The sequence below is a fragment of the Oryctolagus cuniculus genome, chromosome 1, assembly GCF_051225735.1.
Source record: "Oryctolagus cuniculus isolate XC-2025 breed Fujian yellow rabbit chromosome 1, ASM5122573v1, whole genome shotgun sequence".
NCBI lineage: Eukaryota > Metazoa > Chordata > Mammalia > Lagomorpha > Leporidae > Oryctolagus > Oryctolagus cuniculus.
This window is the reverse complement of record NC_142867.1, coordinates 139,721,644-139,742,925: the sequence shown is the minus strand read 5'-3', so window position 1 is coordinate 139,742,925 and position 21,282 is coordinate 139,721,644. Positions and strand designations below refer to the sequence as shown.

Genomic DNA, 21,282 nt, shown 5'->3' with positions numbered 1-21,282 from the left:
TCTCACAGCTGGCAGTCACATCAGGGAGCAGCCCTGAAGCCACGTTGTTCCTGACTGTTGGATACCACTTTGCCGCCCTGGAGATCCTCTCTCTCTCTGGGATCTGATAGGCAAATGGCTTTTCCTCTTGGCCAGGATCCTTCTTCCTGGCTGTGAGAATTTCCTGTGCTCTGCTTGCTTTTAATGAGAGAGAATCTGTTAAGTAAAAGCTATTTTATTAAAATAGAAATGAGAAAGAAGTTCTGTATTTCATTCAGTCACTGAATATGTTAGTGTTCCCAGTTTCTTAAAATCTTACACAGTACACAGTAACTCTAGGATACTAGAACAACATTCAGGTTTTGTTTTTATTGTTTTGTTTTGTTTTTGTCTTAAATAACAACAAAGAAAGAATTCAGATGGCTCTTTCCCAGATTCTTCATTCAAAGGGCAGATTCTAAAAGCAATCATTGTTGCAGGTCCCCTCCCCCTTCCAGGTAAGTGGGATCTGAGTTGAAAGCAGTGCACTTGCCGTCGCCGCGGCTCACTAGGCTAATCCTCCACCTTGCGGCGCTGGCACACCGGGTTCTAGTCCCGGTCAGGGCGCCGGATTGTGTCCTGGTTGCCCCTCTTCCAGGACAGCTCTCTGCTGTGGCCAGGGAGTGCAGTGGAGGGTGGCCCAAGTGCTTGGGCCCTGCACCCCATGGGAGACCAGGAGAAGTACCTGGCTCCTGCCATCGGATCGGCCGCGGCGGCCATTGGAGGGTAAACCAACGGCAAAGGAAGACCTCTCTCTCTGTCTCTCTCACTGTCCACTCTGCCTGTCAAAAAATAAAAAATAAATAAATAAAAAAAGCAGTGCACTGATTATTTTGAATTATCGGGTATCAGCAGTGGAGTAAGGATTCACAAACATGAAATTACCCGAATCTGCCAGGTGTCATTATCCAATTTACCATCCCGTGTCCGGCGTCAGGATGTGCACGTTCCTTGCCTATCACTGTTGCGACCCACATTGTGCAAGTTAGCCAGTGTAGATACATGAGGGCTGCACACGTGAGGTACCTCACAGATGGCCATTCTTGTCTTTGATAGGGATTTAAATCAGATGTTTCATGGGAAGCTAGAAGATATTTTTAGAATTCTCTCTGAAATAGAAACTCTGGGCAGGGAGAGGGTATGGGGCAAATCCAGTTCTTTGAAGTTGAGGTGTTGAAGACTCACTACTTGATCAAGAAATACCTAAGATAGGTTTTCAGTAGAATTTTAGATCCGATGTAGCATGAGGTGAGTGATGTTTTTTGTAAGCAATTTCCCACAATAATCCTTTAAAGCACCTTGCTTTTCCATCTTCTTTTTCCTTTCTCTGAGGAAATAAAATTGCAGAAGCTGTAACTTAGCTTTGTAAATGCAAAGCTGAATTTGCATGGGAATACAGGTAATTATGTTAAAAGAGACAGTTGACAAAATTAATCTGCTAAGAAAAATCTTAAGATTTTTTTAACAAGGTTGTATAAAAAGAAATAATGTAATTTTGGAAGTTTTCAAATTCTGTGGTTGGCTTTCCTTCATGTGATTGCAAATCTGTTCATCAAAAGCTATCTCTCTGAATCTAATAACAAAGAAGATATTTTTATACAACAGAATAAAAAAATCTCATACAAATTTTATGGGATAAACCTATTCTTAAACAGTGTTTCTCATTTTTATTAGTATGTTTTTCAGTTTTAGGATTGTGACACATTTGAATTTTGGGATTGAGAAGCTCAAAGTAACAAAATCTCCAAAAAAAGCAAAACGATCATACTATAATGGATGTATATGTGTATTAAACCTTTTTCTTGGCCACCCTTCTGCTGAGGTTTCTTAGTGGAATCAAACTTTTCCTGCCCTAGGTATATTGGTACAAGTGAGTATTCTTCAATGTTTTGGTAACCAGGTGCTATTTCTTTTTTAACATCTTTATCTTACACTTAAGGTTACATTGTATTCTGTAAGAGAACAGTTGCCATAAGGTGATGCTTATTTTATTGTAGAAAGTTAAATTTTTGTATCGTCAAAATGTGATGAATTCCTGAATTGTTTAGTATAAGTTTATTAAGCCTTATAGGCTGAACAGAATCTCTTGATGTGGATTCAGGAAATGTGGATTTCAGCTTTCCTTTTACCATCTGATTCTTTGCATCTCCCCTCCCCTGTTGTAAGGACCACAAGTGAGCTTTCTCTGTTTTGTTTCTTCTTGTGTACCTAGTCTCAAGCATTGTAATGGGTACATGCATGGTAGCTGTCAGCGTAAATGGCCTAGTGTCTTGTTGGTGCAGATATGTTAGCCAAACTGTAGTTCTTTCCTCCTATCTTCAGGTCAGGTCCTCTCCTGGAATCCCTTTCTGTCTGTCTCTGCATAAAATTCCAAGAGTCATGCTGCAAGTTGCCAGAGCCTGATTCTCTCTGTTGTACCCCAGTCCCTCTCCTGTTGCCCCTTGGCGGTAGGGTGGTAGGTTGAACAGGATGGATGCTGTGATAGTAAATGAGGACAGTGGCCTCTTTACTGGATTGGGATGGGAGGTGTAGCTCAGGAGTTGAGGTGTGTTTGACTTACGTGCAGAGATAGTGGTACCTAGCAGACAATCTCGTGGAAGTGTCAGGTTGGCAGCTGGATAGCAGTTTGGCGTTTACACAGGTAGCCCGACTCCAGAGGTAAATTTGGGAGTCATCAGAATTCTGATGCTGTGTGAAACCATGACCCTGGGTGAGACATGTGGGGAGTAAGTGTGGAGAGAACCAAGTCTGAGACCTGTGAGCGTTGTGGTGTTCAGAGGCTGAGCTGAAGATCCAGCCAAGGTAGGGAAGCAGGAGGAAAACAAAGTAATGTTTTTTTTCCTTCTTCAAGATTTATTTATTTATTTGAAAGTGTCACACACACACACACACACCTTTCATCTGCTAGTTCTATCCCTAAATGACTGCAGTGGCCCAGGCGGGGACAAGCTGGAGCCAGGAGCCTGGAACTCTGGATCTCCCACTTGTTTGGCAGTGACCCAAGTACTTGGGCCATCTCCTGCTGCTTTCCCAAGTGCATTAGCAAGGGCTGGGTTGGAACCCATGGTCCAGTATGGGATGCTGATATCGGAAGCAGTGGCTTTGAACCCACTGCACCACAATGCTGGCCCTGGGAAAATGATTTTCTAAAAGTCTAGTGAAGAAAATGTTTCAGCAAGGAGGATCTAATCAGATGCTGTTGACCAAAAACGATGAACAACTCAGAATTGTCATTGGTGAGTCCAACAAGCACTTTCATTGTAGAGGAGTGTTGGGGCTGTGGATAGCTGTTTCTTTGCCTGGCAAATGATGAAAATCTCCATTGCTTGGAAGTTTTGGGAGCTCTCCCAAACCCCTAGTCTGACTTTTAGGTATAGGTCTGCTTCAGAAAGTACTTACCTGAAATGTGTCTTGGCTGTGGATGAATACCTCCCGTGACTTGGCTTCTTGTAGACCAAATATAAACAAGCATATGCGGAACGGTTTTCCCTCAAAAATATGTGTATGCTTTCTGTGAAGGATAACATCTGATTTATCATGTCTTAGTAATAGCCTCTGATGTAAGATTCAAAGCCTTGGAGTATGAATAAGACATGAGTAAATTTTTACTGAAATTTAAAATGTTGCATTTTTCACTGGACATGTTTAATCATTATCTTCATTTTAATTACATAAGAGGCTAAACTGAGAAATGTGCTTATAAAGGTATAAATCTACTTAAATCTCTTTCTTCTACTCCATATTATGATTTAGAGATTCTTGGGTAATGAATACAGAAGAACTGGCATAAATTCATACCCCTTTTAAGCATTTCTTTTGATTTAGCAGTGTCTGATTCTTATTTACAGAAAATTATAGACAAGAGTGATTCCTTGTACTTTAATGCTTTATCATGATTTTATTAAAATCTTAGCTCTTTTAGATATTTCAGCTGTGTTTTGCTTTATGTGAAATGAAGCATAGCTTATTCTGAAAATACTTAAATTTAATACCACAGTGACTATTAAAATACAATTTGAAAGATTGTACACTTATTAAATTTCCTTTGCTATTGCTTACATGATTACTTGGCTTTTATTTTAGATATATTTTATTAAGAATTGCTTAATAAAGAACATTTTCAAGGTATGCAGAATTGTTTGTCATTGTGCCAAACTGATCTGAAATGTTTATTTATGCTCACATGACTTGCTTGTTTCAGGGTCAAGGAGATTTTTTAAAATATATAATTATTGTAGTCGACTTAGATGCAACCCAGCATGAATTTTACTTTTTTATTTTCCTAATTTGATGTAATGAGCAGAAATTGGAGTGCTGAATTATGGTGTGTGCAACATTGATTGATAGAACATGCTAGTTAATTGTCTTTGTTTTCCATGCAGTGACTTACAGATCTCAATTTTAGTTTTCTTTATCCTCTTGCCAAGAGTGATGGAAAATGAAAACAAGTCTGCAGGAGCCAATTATTTTCTCTTACGTGTTGTTAACATCTCTTTCCTATTGAGTCATCATTCAGTGCATAGTTAAACTTCATGGTTTACAATTTATGCTTCTCTCCTTTCCTTTTTTGGAATTTTATTGACTTTGTTAACTTTCCCTGGATGTTAATATCATTGTGAGTTCTGACAGTTTTTGTGAAAATTATATCATGTAAGCAGGAGCACTGGGTGTAACAGCTAAGCTTTGTTACTGACTCCAAAATAGTACTCTAGAATTTGACAAGACTTAAAAAAAGGGATTCACTCTTTTGGGGCTTTTCTGTGTTTGCTGTGTTCCGTAGGGAGCGTCTGAGCATGTCCTTTGTAAGCACTGAAAACTCTTCAGGACCCTCCCTCCTTCTTTCTCTTATACGCAGTAATTATTCCCAATATTTCAATTTCATATACACATAAATACATACATATAAATTTGGACTTTTTCTGGACTTTTATGTGAATATATTTTTAGATAGAAAGATACCCATCTTTGTTAAGATTGTAAGATTTTATTTTTGCGTTTGACTGAGATACCATATGCATCTTTTACACTTACCTTCTTTTCTTTTTTGTTTCCCTAACATTCTGCCTATGGTTGGCTTTTACTTCATGATCCAGGTAGAGTTTCTTTCTTCCTAGATGAATGTAGTTCTTTACATGTACTGGTATGTTTGGTGTTAGGTCTATCGTTACGATTTTCTGTGGCCTTTGATTTTGGTAATTTGACAGTTAAAAATCATCTTAAGTATGTTTGGTACTTTTCCGGCTTGTTCCATGTATGGGTTTATTCCAAAAATGTGAAAGCGTTGTGTGACTATTTTTGTATCATTCAAGATAATGACTAATCCCAGCTCCCCAGGCGGTGCCTGTTAGCTTTTTTATACTTTCCTGTTGTTTTTCGTCAATTATTGTGGTGTGAGAGCAGGACACCTCAGGGCCCCCCAGCGTTGGGGTGCTTCTCACCACCAGCAAGCAGGCAGGCAGCTCTGCAGTGAGCACCGCACCCCCCAGTCTGATTCGGTTCTGACACTGGCTACTTGGAGGTGGTGTCTGAGCCCATAGGGATCTCAGGGGCTCCGTCCCCAAGACTGCTCTCCCCACTTTAGATTCAGATCATGAGCTGATCACTGGCCTGTGCTTCTGACTTACCTTCTCTAAGTTGGAGTTCCCATCGTCTCCTCTTTCAGTTACTTTGCTAGCGTGACGGACAGGACTCTGGAAAGCTTGTTTCGTGGTTTATTATAAGGGGTATTTTAGGGGACAGAAGTAAACAGTCAGATGCAGAGGCCCGTAAGTCATGGTGCAGAGGGTCCCCAGTGCAGGAGCTCTGTCTGTCTGGAACTGGAGTGCACCACCCTCCCTGCCCATGGATGCATTCTTGTTCACTTCCTGGAAGTCCCCATGTGGTCCCCTACCCACAAGCTCTCTGAACCCCTCAGGTTTTTATGGAGGCTTCTTTACATAGTCATGACTCATTAACCCATTGGCCTCTGACGATCAACTTAACTTTCAGCCTTGGCTCTTCTCCTTGGAAGTTGAGGATGGGGCTGAAAGCCCCAACCTTCTAAACTTGGGACCAGCTGCCATCCTGAAGCTACCTAGGGACTGCAGTCATCTCATTAGCAAAACAGTCACTTAGGTAAGTCCAGTGATTTTGGGGATCTGTATCTCTGGAATTAAGAAGGCAGATCAGATACATCTTTTACAGTATCACAGTAGTGAACTTGAGTCGCTGTTTCTTAGGAAACTTCGTTATCATTACTGAGTTGCACTGATAATGCAGCCTTTCTGATAAGGTTGCTGGCGGGAGTGTGTGGAGACCTGCGCCAGCAGCCCCTCACCTGCACATTTCCCGCAGGCAGGCTTTATGTGAGTGGGATTTTGACAGGCAGTAGATGCCCCAGGGTTGATCCTTCCTTCTTTCATAGTCATGCACTGCCACAGTATGGGTTTGGGGGCCCAGAGAAAGCTCAAGTCAGAGCTCCCTTGCAATCAGCCAGCTGGTGCCATGTGGTTTCCAGGATTCCCTGGTCAGACCCAGCAAACTGGTGTTGCTCGTGGAGCACAGAACCAGCCTCCTATCCACTTCCCTCAGAGTCTAGCCTCTCCCTGTGCTCCGATGCCTTTCACAGGTACTCGGGGGAAGGATGGAAGGAGGATCACCATCCTGAGGCCTTCCTCAGGCCTCCAGTCTAGGATGGCAAATCAGTGATGGGCAGTCATGGTCAAGAGTCAGACCCTGGGGCTTGCTACACTGCCTGTACCACAGATTGTAGTGGTGCCAGGCAACCAAGACAACTCTTGCCTCAGTGTCCTGTAAGAAGATGAAATCCTTGTAGTCATTGTAACTCTGGTCTCGTAAGGCTGATAGGGGTTCCCATGGTATCGGTTAGGTTTTTCTGACGTGGCCATCAGTGTAAGCATTCCGTAAGTCCTTGCTAGGTGGATCCTCGTTAGAAACATTATGCTCCTTTTCTCGGTTTCACAGTGGTCACTGTAGCAGAGATCTGACCTGGGGTTTGACATTTGAACTCCCCACAGCTATGTTCTACTGCTTCTCTGAAAGCCATCAGCATGGTGCCTGGTGTGTGTTTGAAGCAGGGACTGACTGGAGTTAGGACTTTGCTAATTCATTGAAACAGAAAGTGGCAGTATGAGCAGTGTACCAGCTCGGCATTGATGAACCCAGACTACACTAGTCTCTGATGTGTTGGCTTGGATATTGTCAGTAATGTGTCACTCAGAGTGTGCTCATGTGGAGTTGTGTTATTGACCCTCAGTTATATTAAAGAAGACATTCTTTTCAATCACTGGGTTGCTTTTGAAAAAATTGTAAGCATTCTCTTCTGGTTGACTATGGGAGTCACTATCTGTTTTGCTGAATTTTTCCAAATGTAGGTTTATAAGCTTTAGATGGAACTGAAGAGACTTTGTTGCGCTAATCATTGAGTATGGTACACAGCATGCAGTCAGGGTGTCCTTGGGTTCCTGTGGCTCAGTCTTACCCTAGAGCACTAACAGTCCAGAAGTAGAACAAAGGGCACTTTTACTCATGTCCCTTTGGTTTCAGTGAAAGAAGAGATTACTTATTTTATCATACCGCTAGAGCTTTTTTTTTGTTTTATTTTCTAGTAAAAAGTAACTTTTTCTTTATGGTGAGAATCAGTACAACTTGAAAATACTGTTATGGGCATTGTGAAAACACCTGTGGGAGGGAGTGCCAGCCTTCAGTGTTTGTTCTTGATCTGCTGGTACCCTCAGGAAGGACCACTGCTGTCCACTTTGTAGTTGTTCATCGCAACAACTTGTAGAGTTTCTGCACTTTGCTTGGCTTTTAACCTGGTGGTAGAAATGCAGTTGGCTTGCGGATGCTTGCTCTGTTTGAGGCCTGTGCTGCCCGAGACTTCTCCCTGAGGCTGCGTCTCCGTCTGCGGGCTCCTCGCCTTCCCTTTGCTGTGCTGTTGGCATCAGGCTGGCTCCTTTTGCAAAGGCCGGACTTTGTTCAGGGCTCTGTTTTGTTTTGTTTTGATGATTCCTTTAGAACTCAGTGATAGGGGTGGGAGGAAGTACTTTAAGCAGGAGGTAAAATTAGCTGAATTTAGAGATAGGTAGGGATTTATTGCAGTTTTTGGCAGACTTTGGTTTTCCTTCTAATCTTGAAAAATCTTGGTATTCAGACTCCTAGCATTCTCTGTGGGGCATTTTAATTGAAATGTTTCATTTCTCTTTTGCATAGAACACTGTTCTAGTAAAACTGAGTTTAAAAGTCAGATAACGGACACTGGCATTCTCCCGTGATCATTGACTTGTTCCTATTTTCCCAGAAGCTTACAGAGAGCCTACATTATGTGCTGTAATCCCCTGGAGAGCTGACAGCAGGTACTGTGATTTCCCCACACACAGGGTCCTGTCTCTGGCTTGTTGCCCCCGGCCGTGGTGTCCGGAAGGCTGTGAAGTACACTAGAGGCCTTCTTCAGAGCTGCTGTCTTTCCCTCTTAAAATAGAAAAACTGTTCAATTGTTTGCTTTAATTATATTTTTAGGAGCATTTCAAAGGATTATTATCTTCTTTGTCATACCTGGCTCATTTCCTGGTACAAAACTCAAAATAGCATCTGATCCCGTTGGTTGCATAACATTGAGTCATAATTTCTTCCTATTGCCGTTGGGAGTAGCCACTGCTCCTTGGATTTTCACTTCCCGTCTCATTCATTTGTGCTCTTATGTAACTGCCATTTTAGTATTTCTTCATGTCCTTGGAGCTGATGATCCGCCTTTGTAAAGGTGTGTCTTATGGGGTGCTCTCTGAAAGTGCTCCCAGATAGAAGGAGTGCAAAATGTAAAAACAAGTAGTATAGACTTTGAGATGATGCATATTTTTCTTGGAAAATTAAAAAAAGAGACTGAGACACATATCTTTTAGGGAAAAACTAGGAGTATGTATTCTCTGAGTATTTATAATGGTGTAAAACTATATATTAATTACTTAATATAATATATACTTATTTAAGTATAGTGTAAAACTATACTTAATTATGTAGTGAAGAACAAGAAGGCTACTTAATTCTTTAGTAGGAAAAATTTATAGGTAGCTTTCTACAATCCCAATTTATGCTAATTAATGTTTGAAAGTACTCAGTAGTTTAGCTATTATTTTTGTAGGAGGACTCCAAATTTATTTTCATTTTGTATTATATATTTGTTATTTGTTTATTTGAAAGTCACAGGGAGACAGAGAGGGATCTTCCATCTACTATCTCCCCAAATGCTTGCAATAACCAGGGCTGGGCCAGGCCAAGCTAAGAGCTTGGAGCTCAGTCTGGGTCTCCCGTGTGGGTGGCAGGGAGCCAACTACTTGAGCCATCACCTGCTGCCTCTCAGTGTGTGCATGCGCAGGAAGCAGGCATGGAGGAGAGAGCTGGGATGGAAGCCCAGGCACTGTGATATGGGATGTGGGTGTCCGAAGCTGTGTGTTCACCCCTGCGTCAAATGCTTGTCCTGTTAATGTATTTCTTACAGTGTTAAAGACTTTTGCTGTCTTGAGAAACTTAATTTCTCATATTATAAACTGTCAAATTTAAAAAGAATTTCCATTCCAAAAGTATAAAACTATGAGGAGAGTGTTATATCCTCTAACTTCAGAATTAACGTTATGTCCCATTGACCTATATAGAGGACACCTAGAGAGACAGATTGAGCAACAAATATGCCATTTATGGTAACTTTGAAATATTTGCAGAATTAAAAACTTGGACCTAATGGATTAGGAAAACCCAAGCATGAAGCAACTCATTTGAGCCCCTCTTGCCCCAGTCCCTAGGTCAGCCCCTGGGTGCTTTTCCACTGCTCATCTTCCACCGTGGTCAGTGTGAATGCCACACCCCCAGTCAGGTGGTTCCTGACACCTGTCTGCCAAACATGCGCTCCCTCATTTTGTTTTGTTAGCATAAATTTGTTTCTTACAGTACCTCTGATAATGGGGTGGGGCATGTTCATGGATCAGTCTCATTGAAGTACTTTTTAATGCATCAGATGTTTTCCTTAATGACTGTATACTTTGAAAGAGATAATGCTAAGTGTAATGTTAAAGTACAAAATGTGTTAGAGATATGAACTAATAAAAACACAGGCAGAAATCTCATCACTGCCACCCTTTATAGTGCAATGCTGAGAACATTGATCTTGATCTTCCTGCTTTTATTTTGTTGTAATTCAGATTTATACAGCTGGGAATGTTTGTACTTTCACAATTTAAGGTCAATTTATTTCTTCACCCTTTTACTAGTCTACATTTTTAGTGTGTCATTGGATGCAAGAAAAATTTTCTCTTCCATGTATATCACATCAGTGTGTTTCCATTTAGGGAAAAAAAAAATCTAAGGAATGTGAAACCACTTGTTTACTATAAGTTAGACTTTTCTGAAACTGAAACTCAGTCTTATCTAAGTAGTACAGATGTTTTAGGTCTGGGTTTGATTTTATTATTTTTTAAAGGATTTATTTGAAAGTCAGAGTTACACAGCAAGAGGAGAGGCAGAGAGAGAGAGGTCTTCTATCCGCTGGTTCACTCCCCAATTTGCCTCAAAGGCTGGAGCTGCAGCGATCCGAAGCCAGGAGCCAGGAGCTTCTTCTGGGTCTCCCACACGGGTCCAAGGTCCCAAGGACTTGGGCCATCCTCTACTGCTTTCCCAGGCCATAGCAGAGAGCTGGATTGGAAGTGGAGCAGCCGGGTCTCGAACTGGCACCCATGTGGATGCCAGTGCCTCAGGCCAGGGTGTTAATCTGCTGCGCCACAGCGCCGGCCCCTGGGTTTGATTTTAGACACCATCTAAGATCACTTTGCTTACTTTTTTGTCTTGAAGAGTCGATTTTAAAGATGTAAAAAGACCAAAGTGTCTTTCCTATCCTTGTAGACAGTGCAACAGAGAACACTCTGTGAATGGATGTGTGGAGGGGTTTTCCCCCACTCATGAGTAAGCAATCCTGCATCAGATTTCTGGTGGACATCAACTGCGTGTCCTGTGATTCAGCTCTTTCTCTCTGGAGATAGCATCGGAGTCCACAGTTTGAGAGCTCAGTCCCACAGACTGCCTGCCACTACAGATGCCAGCCTGCAGTAGTAGCTGTCACCTAGATTTTTGATGGACTTGCTATTGTGGGGTAGAGAGATCTGCTCTACCCCTGTTTAGTTCTTCTGTGGGCTCTTTGACTGCATCTAGAAACCAAATTGAACATGAGGCTGATTAACAAGAGAAAAACACATGTTTTCAAAAATTTATTTCTGTGAAGGGAACAGATCTCATGTATTTCATATATACATTTTTAAGAACGTAATGATACCACACTCTCTGCTCCTTTCTTTCTTAATTTTAATTTTTGTATGATATACTTTGAATTTACTTTATAATTACAAGCTTAACCTCCACTGAGTAAAGAATTCAACAGCTAGAAAGACCACTGTTCCTCAGGTGTTTAAACAAGGGTCATAAACATTAATCAGATCTCAAGATGTCAGTTTCACTCATATACACTTTATTTTTTTGACAGGCAGAGTGGACAGTGAGAGAGAGATAGAGACAGAGAGAGAGAGAGAGAGAGAGGTCTTCCTTTTCCGTTGGTTCACCCCCCCCAATGGCCACTGTGGCTGGTGTGCTGCGGTCGGTGCACCACACTGATCCGAAGCCAGGAGCCAGGTGCTTCTCCTGGTCTCCCATGGGGTACAGGGCCCAAGCACTTGGGCCATCCTCCACTGCACTCCCGGGCCACAGCAGAGAGCTGGACTGGAAGAGGAGCAACTGGGACAGAATCCGGCACCCCGACCGGGACTAGAACCTGGGGTGGTGGCGCCGCAGGTGGAGGATTAGCCTATTGAGCCGTAGCGCCGGCTATATACACTTTTTTTTGTTTGTACTCTGTGTATTAATTACCACAAGTCAGAAAACATACAATATTTGTCTTTTTTGTGACTGGCTTATTTCACTAAGCATAATAGTCTCCCCTTGCATCCAATTTGTGGTGAAAGATAGGATTTCATCTTTTTATGGCTGAATAGTATTCCACTGTGTGTGTGTGTGTGTGTGTGTGTATTTATCACATTTCTTATCCAGTTGACAGTTGAAACCTTCTGGGTTGATTCCATATCTTAGCTATTGTGAATTGAGCTGCTATAAACATGGGGTACAGATAACTCTTTCATATGCTGATTTCATTTCCTCTGGGTAAATTCCCAGGAGTGGGATAGCTTGGTCATATGGTAGATCTATGTTCAGATTTCTGAGGAATCTCCATACTGTCTTCCATGAGGGTTGTACTAGTTTACATTTTCACCAGCAGTGTATTGGGGTATCTTTTCATCTACATCCTCACCAGCATTTGTCGTTTGTTGATTTCTGTATGAGAGCCATTCTGACGGGGGTGAGATGAAACCTCATTGTGGTTTTGATTTGCATTTCTCTGATGGCTGGTGATCCTGAGCATCTTTTCATGTGTCTGTTGGCCATTTGTATTTCATCCTTTGAAAAATGCCTGTTTATATCTGTAGCCCATTTCTTACCTGGATTTTTTTGTTTTGTTGTTGAGTTTCTTGAGTTCTTTATATATTCTGGATATTAATCCTTATGAGATGTTTAGCTTCAGATGCTTTCTCCCATTCTGTTGGTTGCCTCTTCACTTTGTTGAATGTTTCCTTTGCTGTGCAGAAGCTCTTAGGTGGATGTGATTGCATTTGTCTATTTCTGCCTTTATCGTCTGTGCTTCTGGGGTCTTATCCAAGAAGTCTTTACCTAGGCCAGTGTCTTGCAGTGTTTCTCCTATGTTTTCCTCTAGTAATTTGATGGTTTCAGGTTTCAGTTTAGCTCCTTGATCCATTGTGGGTTGATTTTTTTTTTTTTTTTTTATAGTGTGTAAAGGTAAGGGTCTTGTTTCACACTTCTGCATGCAGAGATCCAGTTTTCCCGACAAGGGTTGATTTTAGCTTGTTTGTTGGTTTTATATGTGTGGATTATTTTCTGGGATTCTTAATCTGTTATTGGTCAAGATGTCTGTTTTTGTGCCAGTGCCATGCTGTTTTGATTGTAACTATCCTTAGTGTCTCTTGAAATCTGGTTTTGTGGTATCTCCAGCTTTGTTTTTATTGTTTCAGATTGCTTTAGCTATTTGTGGTCTCTTGTGTTTCCATATGAATTTCAGGGTTTTTGTTTCTAGATTTGAGAAGAATGTCCTTAATATTTTGATTGGGGTCACATTGAATCTATAAATTGCTTTGGATAATATTGACATTTTGATGATATTAATTCTTCCAATTCATGGACATGGAGGATTTTTTCATTTTTTGGTGTCTCCTCCCATTTCTTTCTTTAATGTTTTATGGTTTTCATTGTAGAGATCTTTCACATCTTTAATTAAATTTATTCTTAGGCACTTAAAGTTTTTGAAGCTATTGTGAATGGGGCTGGTCTTACAAGTTCTTTGTCAGCCATGGCATTGTTTGTGTATAGAAATGCTATTGGGCTTTATGTGTTGATTTTATATCCTGCAACTTTGCCAAATTCTCTGAGTTCCGGTAGTCTTGGTGTAGAGTCTTTTAGTTTCCCTATGTATAGGTTCATGTCATCTGCAAAGAGGGATAAATTGACTTTTCCCATTGATATACCTTTGATTTCTTTTTTCTTGCCTAATAGCTCAGGGTAAAACTTCCAGAATTATATTAAATATTAATAATGAGACTGGGAACTCCCTTGTCTGGTTCTGGATCTTAGTGGAAATGCTTCCAGCTTTTCTCCATTCAATATAATGCTGGCTATGAGTTTGTCATATATTGCCTTGATTGTGTTTAGGTATCTTCCCTCTATACCCAGTTTGCTGAAGGTTTGAAAGGATATTGTAAAATTTTATCAAATGCTTTCTTTGCATGTATTGAGATAATTATATGATTTTTATTCTTTAGTTTCTTTCTGTGACGTATCATGTTTATTGATTTGTGTTATGTTAAGTCATCCCTGTATCCCAGGGATAAATTTCAGTTGATGCAGATGGATTATCTTTTTGGTGCATAGTTGGATTTTGTTTAGTTAGTATTTTGTTGATGATTTTTGCATCTGTATTGGCCTATTGTTCTCTTTCATTGTATCTTTCTCTGGTTTTAGAATGAAGGTGATGCTGGCCTCATAGAACCAGTTTGGGAGAGTTCCCTCTCTTTTAGTTGTGTGAACAGTTTAAGATGAATTGCCGTGGATTTTCTATAAAAGTTTGGTACAATTCAGCTGTGAAGCCATCTGGTCCTAGGCTTTTCTTTTTTGGGAGGGTCTTTATTACTGATTGAACCTCCATCTTGGTTATTGGTCTTTTTTGGTTTTCTGTGTTTTTGTGCCTCAGTTTTGGTAAATTTTATATGTCCTGAAATCTATCCATTACTTGTAGATTTTCCAGTTTGTTGGCATATAACTATAGCCATTCCTGATTATTATTTTTAATTATCTTATAACATCTTTTTTTTATCTCTGATTTTATTAGTTTGGATCTTCTCCCTTTGTTTTTTGGTTAGTTGGGCCAACAGTTTGTTAATTTTATTTTTTCAGAAAACCAGCTCCTCATTTCACTGATCTGTCATTTTTTTATCACAATTTTGTTTATTTTCTAATTTTTTAGTATTTATTATCATTTCTTTCCTCTTATTTTGGAATTGTTTTGGTGCTTGTTTTTCTAGGTCCTTGAGGTGCATTGTTAGATCACTTATTTGATACCTTTTCGATTTCTTGATGTAGGCTCTATTTGTATAAACTTTCCTTTTAACACTGCTTTTGCTATATCCTGTGGGGAGCAACTTGGACTAGACTAAGTTACTGGAATTAAGACTTATTCTATGCATCATCTGCTCTCCCACAATATGGCACTGGGAGAGGAGTAAACAGCTTCTGTGCAGCTGCCTCCAGTTCGACCAATAAACTGCAGGAGCTGCTTCTGATTGGAGGAGAGCAGCGTACTCGGCGTGTGGGTAGCAGAGTTGGGATTGGTGGAAGAGGACTATAAAGGAGGAGAGAGACAACATGCACCAGGAACATCTAAAGGGAACATCCGAATAACATCTGAGCAGCCCCCGAGAGAGCCGGCCGGCGGTGTGCTGCTCCCCCGTGGAAGTGGGGAAAGTGGCAGGGGGAGCCGCCCTTCCACAGAGGTGGAAGGATCGGCAGCCAACCCAGGAAGGACCAGCAGCAAACCCGGGAAGGGCCGAGCAGACAAAAGAACAGTGCAGGGTCCTGTGTCGTTCCTCCGCGAATGGGGGAGCGATAATATCCATAAGTTTTGATATGTTGTGTTGTCTCCTCCATTTGTTTCTAGGAACTTTTTTTATTTCCTCTTTTGATTTTTTTTCTGTGACCCACTGTCCATTAATGAGCATGTTGTTCAGTCTCTATGTGTTTGCATATGTTCTGTTGCTTGTGTTGTTAATTTCCAGCTTCATTCCTTGTGATCAGAAAAATATATATGGTATGATTTCAGTGTTTTTGAATTTGTTGAGACTTGTTTTATGGCCTAGCATATGTTCTATCCTAGATAATGTTCCATATACTGTTGAAAACAATGTTTATTCTGCAGCTGTGGGATGAAATGTTCTGTAGATATCAATTAAGTTCACTTGGTCCATAGTGTAGATGAACTCTGTTGTTTCTTTGATATTTTTTAATATTATTTATTTATTTATTTGAGAGGTGGAGCTATAGATATAGAGAGGGAGAAACAGAGAGAAACGTCTTCCATCTGATGATTCACTCCCCAAATGGCCACAACAGCTTGAGCCAGGCTGATCCAAAGCCAGGAGCCAGGAGTTTCTTTTGGGTTTCCCATGGGCCTAAGCACTTGGGCCATCTTCCACTGCTTTCCTAGGCCATAGGAAGATAGCTGCATCAAAATAGGAGCACTGGGACTTGAACTGGTGTCCATATGGGATGCTGGTGCTGCAGGTGGAGGCTTAGCCCAAAAAACATCACAACGCCAGCCCCTCTTTGTTGATTTTTTTGTCTAGTTGATCTGTCCACTGATGAAAGTGGGGTGTTGAATTCCCCCATACTGTTGTATTGTAGCCTAGGTTTCCCTTTAGATCCATTAACATTTGTTTTAGATAGCCAGGTACACTGGCATTGGTGCACATACATTTACTAGAGTCAAGTCTTCGTGTTGAATTGATCCCTTAATCATTACATAGTGCTCTTCTTTGTATCTTTTAACAGTTTTTGTGTTAAAGTCTATTTTATAGTCTGATGCAAGGATGGTTTCTCCTGCTTGTTTTTGATTTCTGTCTGCATGGAGAATCTTTTTCCATCCTTGCACTTTCAATTTGTGAGTATCTTTGTTGATGAAGTATGTTTCTTAAATCCGTTCAGCCAGTTTGTGTGTGCGTGTAAACATAGATAAATACATACAGATATCTGTGTATCTATATCCAGCCTAGCTTCACGTTCCCATAGTTCAGAGTAAAATTAATAGACTTTTGCTTTATGGAATAGCTAATTAATAGTACCAGTTAGTTACCTCTGAAGTGTGCCGCTTCAGAGCGCCTGATGTCTTTCCCCATCAACCAAGCTAACAGGACTGCTGCATTCTTGGTTTAGCATGTGTCGCTTCGTTGAATGAGATTCATCCTAAACACTGAAGTAACCCATACAAGCTCACAAATTTCCCAGTTAGGCATCATTCATTTCACCTTGACATTTCTGTGAACTAAGCATCTTGTCAATGATTTTTGGGTGGTAAGGTTAGTTGTAGTACAGTGATGCTGTTAATTTGACAGAAAAATCATCCGTTATAGTAATTGAATAGTGTGGGAAGGTTTAAAGGCATTATTTTATATCCATTTGATGGAACAGTGTACAGTCATTAACTGGATAGTGTTTTGAAGACTGGCAATGAAAATGTTTATACTTTGTTACAGGTGAAAGAGACTAGTCCCTATATGGTATCCCATTTAAAAGTATAATCATGAAAAAAATACATGCAATGCATGACACAGTACATGAATGATCTTATTAAAGAAACATAAAAATTTTCTGTTTCAGCTAATCTTCCAGTGCCAACGATTGCAGCAATTGATGGACTTGCTTTAGGTGGTGGTCTTGAATTGGCTTTAGCATGTGATATACGAGTAGCAGGTGAGAATACATCCCACTGAAGATACATTCTTTTAAAGTAGTTTGTGTTTACTCTTCAAGTGATTCCTAATATTTTGTTTTGTTTTCTGTTGTTCAGTAAACACCTTTTTCAATGTGTAGCTATAATTCTAAGAATATAATGGTGTTCCCTACCTCCCTTTCCCCTGCCTCCCACTCTCGCCTTCTCACTCTTTTCCTTTTCTTTCTGTCTTGTTTTTAGCTTTTGAGATAACTTATTTTAAATTTTCATTACAATAGAAGGCTTAGTACTTCATCAAATAAGTTTAACAAGTAAAAACAAAACTTTAGTTTAGTAGGAATATAGGCAATGGCTCTAAGCAATGATTGAATGGAAAAATGACCATTTCATCTGTATATAATCAATTTTTAAGTAATCAAAGATACTATCATAGTATAACATTCTTAACCATTGATTTGACAAAGATATAAAACAAAGTTTTATAAAACTATATTTGCAGCAATACTGATAAAGATTGAAGTCATACCATGTTTATTCTCAGGACATAAAATAATAAAACTAGAAGTCAACAACAAGAAGAACAATAGAACACTCATAAATACTTGGAAATTAAACAACATGATACTGAATGATACATGCATCATTAATTAAACTGAAAAGGAAATCAGCCAGCGCCCGTGGCTCACTAGGCTAATCCTCCGCCTTGCGGCACCGGCACACCAGGTTCTAGTCCCAGTCAGGGCGCCGGATTCTGTCCCGGTTGCCCCTCTTCCAGGCCAGCTCTCTGCTGTGGCCAGGGAGTGCAGTGGAGGATGGCCCAAGTCCTTGGGCCCTGCACCCCATGGGAGACCAGGATAAGTACCTGGCTCCTGGCTTCGGATCAGCGCGGTGCGCCGGCCGCAGTGCACCTGCTGCGGTGGCCATTGGAGGGTGAACCAACGGCAAAGGAAGACCTTTTTCTCTGTCTCTCTTTCTCACTGTACACTCTGCCTGTCAAAAATAAAAAAAATGGAAATCAAAACTGAAAATATAACATATCAAAGCCTGTCAAAAAATTAAAAAAAATTAAAAAAAAAAAACCTGTGGGATATACCAAAAGCAGTATTAGGAGGGAAGTTTATAGCATTAAGTAAGAAAGAGAAATGTCTCAAATTAATGATCTAATAATACATCTTGAGGACTTAGAAAAACAAGAACAGGGGGCCGACGCTGTGGTGTAGAGGGTAAAGCCACCACCTGCAGTGCCAGCATCCCATGTGGGTGCCAGTTTGTGTGCCAGCTGCTCCTCTTCTGATCCAGCTCTCTGTTATGGCCTGGGAAAGCAGTAGAAGATGACCCAAGTTCTTGGACCCTGCACCCACGTGGGAGACCCAGAAGAAGCTCCTGGCTCCTGGCTTCAGATTGGCGCAGCTCTGGCTGTTGCAGCCAACTGGGGAGTGAACCAATGGAAGGAAGACCTCTCTCTCTCTCTCTCTCTCTCTCTCTGCCTATCCGTCTCTCTCTGTGTAACTCTGACTTTCAAATAAATAAATAAATCTTTTTAACAAAAAAAAAAAAAGGAAAAAGAAAAACAAGAACAGACCAAACCCAAAATCAGCAAGAGATGAGAAATAATAAGGATCAAAGCAGAAAATAAATGAAATTGAAACTAAAACAGTAATATAAAAGATCAACAAAACAAAAAGTTGGTGTTTTGAGAAAAAAAACAAAGTGAATGACATGGCTGCGTATTGAAAAAGTCTTCATAATTTTTTTAAAGAAACATTTATTTATTTATTTATTTGGAAGGCAGGGTGACAGAGAGGAGACTGAAAGGGAACTTCATCTGCTGGTTCACTCCCCAAATGGTCACAACAGTCAGGGATGGGCCGGGGTGAAGAAGCCAGGAGCCCAGACCTCCATCCAGCCTACCACAGTGGTGGCAGAGTCCCAAATACTTGGGCCATGTTCATTGCCTTCCCAGGTGTGTTAGCAGGAGCTATATTAGAAGCCAAGCAGGTCGGACTTCAACCAGCATTTTGCTATGGGATGCTGCTGTTGCAAGCGGCAGTGTAACCTACAGTGCCACGGCAGTGGCCCCCGTAATTCAGTTTTTTAATACTCTTATGTGACTGTGCTGTGGGATTTGTGGTTTTTTGTCTCTGTGTATGTTTTCCTCTTTCCACTTTAGGTCCCTTTTTCTTGCAAGGCAATTAATGGGTTGTAAATTGAAAAGCTAAGGTACATCGGATCTGTTTCTGAAGGAATGTGGATTCTGTGAGTTAGGATACGGGATGTAGTCTGACCACATTTGCATATGTCAGTAAAGGAATAATTAAGTTGTTGTAAAGTAGCCATGAAAACAAACATGAAGAGAGGCAGCCTGTCCAGCTATCTGGACAGTAAGCCAGTTGCCAGAAAGTAACAGGGCAGGTGGTCTGGAGATGCTGCTGTGGCTCATGGGAGACATGAAGGTGTTTGATCCGGGGGAATTCTGGGTAGCTGGCGCATTCGTACTTGTCAGACTTAGCTTCCTCCCGATCCCGAATAATGAATGGGATCTGAACCTTCAAATATGACTTGGCAATATCAGGTTTAGTGAAGTGATCTTTCTTCATTAGAAAGAATTCACTGCTAAGCAGTTTTTAATAGAAAACGTGTGTGATTCTGCCAGTATGTCACATAGCGGGTTTACTTATTTCCATGACTAAGTATCTTTTGAAGTGGTTCTTAAAAGAATTTGTGCCATTAATTTCATTACAAAACAGAGTGTTTTTAATACATCTCATTTTACTCACTTTGCAGGTTGTCGTTTGAGTATAATGATTTTAATTTTCTTCCTTTTTTTTTAGCTTCTTCTGCAAAAATGGGTCTCGTTGAAACAAAGTTGGCCATCATTCCCGGTGGAGGTATGAGTGTTCACATCAGTGAGAGGCGACAGCACGTTCATGGGAAGGGCAGTGGGTTGGTGGGAGGCTGCATTCTTTGCTTCTCCGGCAACGTCCCTGTCGCACACGTGTTCTTGGTTAGCCCAGGCAGATGATGCCTTAGCTGTTGATTGCGTTAGCTGTTGCTTTCTCTCACCGCTCTTTCCTGTGATGTTCTGTGTTACTTCTTAAGTTGTTAGTAATGGTTCTGTTTACGCTGTCATCACTGTTTGGGTCTGGTTTCTGAAAGAATTACACAGGTATCTTGCAGCTTTTGTGTGTGCATTTGAATTTGCCACCTTCCTGAGAGCTTCATGCTGTTGTTCACTCCTTTGTGAAGGAGGAGAGAGCGTTTCCCAGGCGTTGAGCCCTGGACTTGTGTTTCTGTGCAGTGGTTGGGGTCAGTGGGCAGCCTGAATTTGGTGCTGAAGACGTGTCGTTTCTCTTTCCTGTGAAAGCACAGGCGGCCTTCTTGTATTGGAAGTCATGTAAGAAAGCAGCTTCCTAACGTTGGTGCTGACGTCTTACATTGCCCAGTAGATCTGCATTTTTAGCTCTTTCGCTTCAGAGAATTTGGAGATACTGCATTTTGTGATTTTTTTTTCAAAAAGCATACTTAAGGATACATACTTTTTAAAAGATTTATTGAAAGATGGAAACACACACATACATACACACACACAGGTATCTTCTGTTCACTGATTCATGAGAGAGAGAGAGAGAGAGAGAGAGAGATCCTCTGTTTGCTGTTTCACTTTCCAAATGTCCGCAACAGGTAGGACCACGCTATGCTGAAGCCAGGAGCCAGGCACACCAGGAGCTCAAGTACTTGAAATATCACCTACCACTTTCCCAGGCATATTAGCATGGGGCTGGATCAGAAGTGAAGCAGCCAGGCCTTAAACCACTACTCTGATAGAGGATGTGGGCATTGTAAACCAGCTGTGTCACTTGCCAGATTCAAGTAACTTTTCTTGGTTCATTTTACGTACCACAAATAATAATTTCATGTATGAATGAAATAATAGTAACAATGTAAAAATTGCAGTGCTGAACATGGCAGACAGGTTTGTATGTGAATAGGTTGAATTGTATGTTTAACCTTATTATGAGAGTATTTATCTTGATTAGGGTATGTAGATAGAAATTAAAACATAAGTTGAATTGAGATTGAAGACTGTTCAGGTCAAAGTGTAAGAAAGACTTAAGTTATTTGTAAGACTAAGTTATCTACTTTTTTAATCCATGAAAATGCTCTTC

At 40.8% G+C, this 21,282-nt stretch overlaps 1 protein-coding gene across 15 annotated transcripts in view; it reads left to right on the top strand.

Moving 5' to 3' along the window:
• AUH (AU RNA binding methylglutaconyl-CoA hydratase) overlaps positions 1–21,282 on the top strand; it is a 162,584-nt gene that overhangs the window by 60,145 nt on the left and 81,157 nt on the right. For 13 of the 15 annotated variants that reach the window (XR_016222981.1, XR_016222982.1, XM_089316013.1 and 10 more), the window contains 2 exons: positions 17,044–17,136; positions 19,948–20,004. The exons of the other annotated variants lie outside the window; for them this stretch is intronic. Coding sequence is in view for 11 of the 13 variants with exons in the window: in XM_089316013.1 (XP_089172139.1) it covers positions 17,044–17,136; positions 19,948–20,004 (150 nt within the window). In the remaining 2 variants the exon portion in view is untranslated. The remainder of the gene's footprint in view (positions 1–17,043; positions 17,137–19,947; positions 20,005–21,282) is intronic. 15 annotated transcript variants of the gene reach the window in all.